Source organism: Elaeis guineensis, chromosome 6 (assembly GCF_000442705.2).
Source record: "Elaeis guineensis isolate ETL-2024a chromosome 6, EG11, whole genome shotgun sequence".
Classification (NCBI taxonomy): domain Eukaryota; kingdom Viridiplantae; phylum Streptophyta; class Magnoliopsida; order Arecales; family Arecaceae; genus Elaeis; species Elaeis guineensis.
In genome coordinates, this window is record NC_025998.2 from 13012348 (window position 1) to 13020723 (window position 8376).

The 8376-nt window shown below is 37.2% G+C and overlaps 1 protein-coding gene across 1 annotated transcript; it reads left to right on the forward strand.

Annotated features, from left to right (window-relative positions):
* The first annotated feature begins 338 nt into the window (after positions 1-338).
* LOC105047224 (protein MEI2-like 2) lies at positions 339-7692 on the forward strand. The gene is given in 18 exon segments (XM_073259215.1): positions 339-706; positions 2021-2062; positions 2179-2301; positions 2399-2452; positions 2455-2716; positions 2718-2819; positions 3727-3928; positions 4019-4075; positions 4077-4136; positions 4266-4417; positions 4959-5050; positions 5216-5607; positions 5609-6180; positions 6265-6349; positions 6428-6496; positions 6780-6853; positions 6855-6919; positions 7308-7692. Coding segments are annotated over 17 exon segments (2424 nt in total). The 5' UTR covers positions 339-706; positions 2021-2028; the 3' UTR covers positions 7337-7692.
* The last annotated feature ends 684 nt before the right edge of the window (positions 7693-8376 follow it).

The window sequence follows — 8376 nt, forward strand, 5'->3', positions numbered from 1 at the left end:
TAACTTTTTTTGGGTCCAAGCTTGATTATAAAATACTTTGTTTCCAATTATATTTGGTTATATAATTTTTTTCGATTCAAGATTCATTATAAAATATTTTGTTTTAGATTGAATAGAATCAATTCTTGGTTCCAAATAAAAACTGGGTCAAAGCAATCCACCCCCCAGATCACATGGCAATCTTGCAATTCCACAAGAAATCCGAAGTCATAAAAATGTCTCTATATATTTTTCTGGTTAAAACTTAAAATGTCACTATATATGCAAAATAATTAATCTTTTATCCGACATAAATCCTGCACTTAGGAGGAGCAAGCGGCGGGAAGAGCTGGCGTCAATGGACGCCAAATCCGAGTCAAATGTTGCGGAATCTCCTCTCTCTCTCTCTCTCCATTGCTTTCGCTTCGTAATTCTCCTCCTGCAAGCGTCTTTCCTTCGCATTCCTCTCCCGGGCACGAAGAGAGGGGTCTCGATCGAGTGGGAAGAAAGAGAGAGGAAGTGGGACTCCTCTCTACCCCCCTCTCTCCTGTTCGCTCGAAAAAATGAAGAATCCATGAGGAACAAAGTCGAAGAAACTGGACTTTTCCAGCATCACTGGCTTTACTCCATAATCTAAAGCTTGGGTTCAGCAAACTACTCTATACGGTTTTGTAACCGGGGCTTTAGGGTGGCTATTGTTCCTCCGAATTCGGTGTTCTTCGATTTGGTAAGTGGCTCTGCCTTCCACCTACTACGTTCTGCTGGATTATTGGTTTTTGTTTAGTGATTTTTGTGTTTGCCAAAAAGGTTTGATCTTTGCGAATCTATGTCGTCCTATGTGAGTTTTGGATGCTAAAAGTGGAGTTTTGATCTAAATTTACTCTTGCCCACGTCGGAATTCTTTAACTGATTAGTCTATGACTGATTGCTTTTAAATGTTCGAATATAAAATTTCGTTTTTCTTCTGCTCGATTACTTTCTAGCTACATGGAAAAAATTGATCTTTTGCGATAACCATTACCTATTATCCATCGTGAGCTTCGTATCTCACCATTCTAGCAATATTAGTTTTTTTAAATCCTGCATGACCATTTTCATGCACGTTAGTTTTGTCTGGTCTCCTTATGTTTGACCTTTCAGCACCAATCCAAGCCCCGATTTCTAAGATCATTATTGCATGTGACTGCATGGAGGAGCTGTGATTGGTAAATGCTTGAGTTAAACTGGTATTCTTGTAGTTCTTTGACATAGAGAAACAAACATGGCACGGTGTCCTACTTCTCTTCTGGTTCTGTATAAACCTATTTTATATGTCAACAAATATACATTTTTTTTTTTATGTGAATAGGAGGTAGTAGGAAGCTGTCAACAAATATGCATACAAACAAAAAAAAAGCCTCATTTCCATGTTAGTTTGCATTTGTTATCGTCCTCTTTGATCTTTCAGATTTTGATTTTAGTGGTTGGTCCATGTTGACAGTCCTTCTAAGTGAACCTATGTTACAATTGCCGGTTGTATCACAGGTTTTTCGTGCTAGATTTACGTATGTATGTGAGTAGAAATCACCTTGCAAGCCAGCACATATATTTGTCCTCTTTTGTGTAAGCCCTACCTGACATCTATTTTGGGCTCTGCACTGTAACAGGAGGCTGTGTGATACTTGGTATTTTACTTGTGCATGTATGTCAAACACTCCTCTAGTCTGGATTAAGTGAAAAAGGGAAGCATAAGATTTTATATCATATTATATCTGTTATCTGCAAATCTATCACAAAATGTTAAGAAATTTGTAAGTTTTTTCTTAGTAGCTATCTGATTTTCCTGTTTCAAAATTGGGGTTGCCTATAATTCCTGGAAGCATAGTACATGGAACACTGTTTGTACATTGGACCTCTGAAATCACATCAGCACTGAATTAAAGAGTAGGAATAGTAATTAGGTGGTTAGTTCTTTGGATGTGAACTTTGCTCTGAGCAATTTCATTGAATATCTTCCAAATGTACTCTTTCTCATCCTACCTATATTTGCAACTTTGCACAGGCAATGAAATGGGGCATACTTCCAATCATTTTTCTGTCGCAGGTAAATTAGAACAAAAGATCATTTTCTTCTCAATCTAATTTTTAAGGAAATTCATGCATCTTTATTTTATTGTATGGATTTGTCATACATGTCATTTACATACCCCTTCCCCTCAGCAAATAACACTTGGAAGGTCGGAAAGAGAGCACAGGAGATTTCATCTGGTTCCAGTGCTTATCATGGATATAATAATGTGAGCCTCTTTTCAAGCTCGTTGCCAGTTCTTCCACATGAGAAATGTAAGTCGTCATCTTTTATACCATCACTACTTACCAAATAATTTATATTGAATTGCTTTTTATGCTTTTTTTAAAAATGTTTTCTGTTTCCATTCAGTAAATTTTACAGATTCAGAATATGGGTTACAGTCTACAAATGATGCTTCATCTAAGGTAATAAACTCAGTGATGACATGGAGCGTGAGGATTCTTTTGAAGAATTTGCTCAACAAGTGATTGGGACTTTGTTACCCGATGATGAAGACGAGCTCCTTGCGGGCATAATGGATGATTTTGACCTAAGTAGGTTGCCTAGTCAAGTGGAGGAATTGGAAGAATATGATCTTTTTGGCAGCAGTGGGGGTATGGAATTGGACTCTGATCCTACAGAGAGCCTCACCACAGGTATGGCAAAGACGCATATTAGTGATATTTTAGTATGACCTTCCAAATGGTGTTGGAACTGTTGCTGGAGAACATCCATATGGAGAGCATCCTTCTCTCATATCAATGATGCAATATTTTAGTAATGTCATGCTGTTTTCCTGTGTCTTCAGCATCTCATGATTTTTCTTCTTATTTGTGTATTTCTCAAGGATTTTCCCCATTTTTTTGTGACATTTTTATTTCTTTAAAAAAATTGGTGTCAAAAATTTTTTTTAGTCCATTAGCATTTCTTAGTTGCATAGAGTATCTGATTCATTGTGGCAGGTAGAAGCATTAGTCAAGTGATGCTCTTGCTTTTTTTCCCTCTCTGTAAATACATGATCCTAGACTCCTGAGGACATTGTAAATTCATGATCCTATTCCAAATCTGTTTTGTTCTTAGAGTATGGGCCAAATCCTATATAATCTAGGAGTAGTTAAAGGTGCATAGGTAGAGCCATTGACAACATATGAAATATTTTGTATGAGGTCTGCCTTCAAGAGGCAGCAAAGGTGGAAGCAAAAGGATTCATGGCTAAAATAAAGACAAACAGCTTTATCATGGACGATGTTGATGAGGAGGGCACAGGTCTATTGCGTTGAAGAGAGGGAGAAATAAAGGCACCTCCTTTGTGTTTGCAGTGGCCACTGGAGGCATCTCTTTTACGCCATCAAACTTTTTTAAGGGAGTATTACCTCAATGTAAAATAAGTAAGAAATATTGAATCCTATGACCAACAAAAAATGTTGTAAGAATGAAAATATTTTTACATTTTCAAAATAAAGAATGAATAGAAAGGTAAATGCTGTGACAGTTGCTTTTAACTAGTTTCCACCAAAATTAGTTTTCTCTATGTTTCTTGTTAAAAGTCTCTTTCTAGCAGTTCAACATATTGACTTTTTATATTCCCCCCTTCCAATCAATGGAGGTATCAGTCTGGGTCTTGTACAACATGCTTTTTGTATGACTTTTTGTTCCTTCTGAAGCTTTTCTTAATTTTTTTTCTACTCCAAACAAAGTGGTCAAGTCGATTTACTGTTACGTTTTGCTCCTTTGTTTCAGAAATATGGGGATATTCGGTCTCTTTACACAGCATGCAAGCACAGGGATTTTGTGATGATATCTTACCATGATATCCGGGCAGCTCGAACTGCTATGTGTGCATTACAAAACAAGCCCTTACGGCATAGAAAACTTGATATTCATTTTTCCATCCCAAAGGTCTGACATAATTATGTCCAATTATTTCCCTTGCTTTGATCAATGTTCCTTTTTTGTCCAATCTTTCTCTCTTCCCTGCCTTTTCTTCAGGTCAACCCGTCAGACAAAGATTTAAACCTAGGAACTCTTGTTGTCTTTAATTTGGATTCCATCGGTTTCCAATGATGACCTCCACCCAATATTTGGGGCTTACGGGGAAGTCAAAGAGGCAAGATATATATATATATATATTTTTTAATTTTTTCTTTTAGGCTTTATCTCAGACTCTTAATTAAAAGCTCCATTTAAGTGTTTTTTTTTGGGAAAAGTTGTGGCATTTTCTGATCACATGGTACAGATAAGGGAGACACCACACAAACAGCAGCATAAATTTATTGAGTTTTATGATGTCAGAGCAGCAGAAGCAGCTCTTGGGCCATCGAACAAGAGTGACATAGCTGGCAAGCGCATAAAGCTGGAACCTAGCCGCCCTGGTGGAGCTTGTTGGAAGTGTGTATATGCTCCTGCCTTTTCTTTATTCTTTAATTACAGATCAATACAACTCTTTCCTTTAACCATGCTGTTTTTCCTTCTGCCTTTCTGATATTCTGTTGTACATAAATAAATTTGACTTGTGATGTAACCACCATCTTCTCATTGTTCGTTCATGTTATAAAAATGGCTAGACTCAAGAATGTCTCCTTCATTTGTACGCAAGTGTGTGGCAAATATGTTTTACTGATCTTTGCTTCCAAAATAAAGAATTCCACTCTTGATGAATCAATGGTGCCCCAAATGGGGGGCTTAGGTCGCTATGTGTGCTACTAATGGGCTTCAAAAGAGGGGACAAATCATGGAAGAGAATAAGCCATGATATTCCTTTATCCATATGCCGGATAGGTATCGGCTGTAGTTTGTTTTTTACAGGATCAGCAATAAAGGACTTCACATTTAGCTTTTTTTTTTTTTTTTTTTTTTTTTTTTTTTGTGTCCCTTGTCAAATATTGATTAGTCCTTAAGAGTTCTAGATGGTTCTACATCTTGAATTCAGCTTGATGCAGCAGTTGAGCCAAGAACTGGAACATGATGAAACCAGATGTTACAGACCTCAAGTGGGTTCACCTATTACAAATTCCCCTCCAGGTATGTCGGATTCTTATTGTAGTTATGCATAGTTGATGGGAATTTGTCAGATATTATTCTGGTCAGAGATGATGGAGTCTGTTTCTTTCTGTATTTGTCTTATTTACATTTTTTGGAATATATATATATTGAAAGAAACTGAGTTTGGTGCATAAATAGCAACAGGTTCTTGGGCACAGTTCAGTAATCCAAATGATAATGGAACATTACCGGCCCTTAAGCAGTCCCCAAATTTTGGAGCTGTTAGTCCTGTCAGGACTAATCATTTGCCTGGATTAGCTTCCATACTACCTCCTATGATGTCCAACTCTGTGAAGAATGCACCAATTGGTAACAACCAAAACAGGGTTAACCATGCTGACCAGGTTTTCTCGCCCAGAAATTCAACACATGGAGTTCCACTCCAGCATTCTCATCCTTTTCTGGAGCATAATAGTGCTGTGATTCCAAATACAGTCTTAAGTTCAGGAATTTTATCTTCTTTTGGTTTCCTGACTTCTACTGCTTCTAGGATGGGTACATTGACTGGACCCCAATTCATTTGGCGTGGCCCAACTCTTTATACTGACTACTGAGCATACTCAATCTCCTTGGTCAGAATCATCTATGGGACATTCATTCGTATTTGACAGGAAGCAGCAGTGCTTCCCTTATTCAGTTTGTCGTAGCTATTTCCCGGCTTCATCACATCAGGTTGGATCTGCTCCATCTGGTATTCCTTTTGAGAGGCATTTTGGCTATTTCCCAGAGTCACCAGAGACATCAGTCAAGAGCCCTATTTATTTTGGAAGCATGGGCATTGGCAGCAATGAGGGGAATTTGATGATGGATATGGGTGTTCGATGTCTAATGAACCTAGGAGTTGCTTTGCCTGGAAACATTTCAGAGAATAGTGCACCTGGTTTTAGTACAATGTCATCACAGAGATTTGGGCCTATGGTTCTTGGTAATGCTCCATATATTGGACATGGTGCTAGTGGTATGAATGGATTATCTGAATGTGGGCGAAATCGCCAAATTGATAACAGCTGTCAGTTAGATAGCAAGAAACAGTACCTGCTTGACCTAGATAAAATTATTAGTGGGAAAGATACCAGGACGTTGCTGATGATAAAAAACATCCCAAATAAGTATATTCTTTATTGTCCATTATACTTTACTCAAATTATTTGTTCAAGTGTTATAGACTGAGTGTGGGCTTGATTATTATACAGGTGCACCTCAAAGATGCTGCTAGCATCCATTGATGAAAATCACAGGGGTACTTATGACTTTCTCTACTTGCCCATTGATTTTAAGGTAATTCCTGCACGTTTGGCAAAAAATTACCTTTGATGATCATTTCTTCTTGAATTGGTTTTGTCTTTACTGTTGCAGAATAAATGCAATGTGGGTTATGCATTCATAAATATTCTGTCTGCATCAGACATCATCTCCTTCTGTCAGGTGTTTCCTCCACTCCTCCATGGCCTCACAACATTTGGTTCGTTCTTGGAATTATTTGTTTACTTTGAAAAAAAATGAGAGCTAAAGCCTGATAGAATCACTCTGTGGTTGGACTTGTTGGATAGGCATGAAATGACAAAAGTTTACGAAACACAAGTACTAGTGGAAGGTTTGTGGTTTGCCTTGCAATCAGTCTGGCATCTTATATTTGAAAGTGAAATTCTAATAACTAGTAGCATAAAGAGATCTGGTAGTAGTGACCAATACTTTTATGCATCTACAGGCATTCAATGGGAAAAAATGGGACAAGTTCAATAGTGAGAAAGTTGCCTCATTGGCATATGCTCAGATCCAGGGCAAGCTTGATGAACGGAGACAAATGCTGCTGCCCCATTCTTTTCAATTCTGAGGGACCGGAGACAGGTGGTCAGGTAGAATTAGTAAAGCCTCCATTTGTTGAAGCTTATTTGCATTTTATATGCCCCCCAAAAACTAAAAAAATAAACTGCAAGCAATGGAAGTGCACACACATGAAACTGTATAGCGCTGGTATGACAAAGTTACATCATTACCATGCTTGCTTTGAACCTTTAATGTGACCCTGAAATACTTAAATCTCCACCTAGTTTAATAACTGAAGGTCTATTGTTGTCTTTTTTGGTCTGCCGCTAAATGCATTGAGTTGATGCTAGAGGATGTGCTTGCATGCACACACATGCATATACCTGCACCCACGCACCCACATACAAACATATATGCATGCATATATTTTATCTGTGGCATGATTGTTAATACCTAACATGCCTTTCAGGAGTCCTCCATACCAAATGGTATGAATAACAAAGTTCTTCAACAAGATGAGACTTATTTAGGGGATATGTCTGAAAGTCCAGCAAAGAACAAACCAATTGAAAAACTAGATGACAACAGCCTACCTGGAAGTAGCTCAGGCGAAGAATAGCAATTGCTACAGACTCTGAATGTCAACTGCTGTAGATATTCAAGTGTAAAAATTTATGAGAAGCTGCAGTGCAGTTGTACTAAGGGTGCACATTTTCAGACGATGGATACACCAAAGCCCAAATAAAACTGCAATATAGATATTATTAAGCGGTTCTGTATCATGTGTAAAGAAAGGAAGCTTCAAGCACATAGGGATAAAGCAAAGTGTATAGGTTACTTTAGGGCTTGTTCTTTTGTGGATAAAAAATTTATCTGAAAATCTATATTTTTCTAGGTAAATATTTTTTTGACAACATTTAGATAGAAAAATAATTTACCCATGTTTGTTTACTTTTGAAAAAGTGGCTTCGAAATCTATTATCAATGTTCTTTTGTATTACTACTTTTTTGGATAAGTTGTTAAAATTTATCGATATTTTTCATAATACTTTTATGCTTTTTAGATTTGGAGAAAGTGGATGATTGAGTTATTGGGTATTGAATAATGGAGGCATTGGAAATAAGGATGGGATATTTTAGGAATAAAATTAAATACCTACTTTACTGGCTGATAAGAAAATGATTTAGCCACTCCCTAGATGGATATGATTCTTCCCCTATTTCATGGGTAAATGCTACCCATGGAAAGTAACTTATCCATCTTGAATAGCATGAGAGCATGGGTAAGTTGGTTAATGGAAAAGTTGATCAACTTTCTCATGATATTTATTTACAAAAGAACGGATCTACTGGGTAAGTTCATTTCTGATCAGCTATGCGTCATCTATTTATTTTTTATATATATTGTTTGTATATATATATACAGGAAATATGGTGCTTTATAAATGAGGTCAGAGAGTGGGAGGTGTTTCAAATTGTACAGGAGGAACATATCCTTCTTTCCTTTGTCTAGCTCAGTGCAGCAACCATTGTTGTAA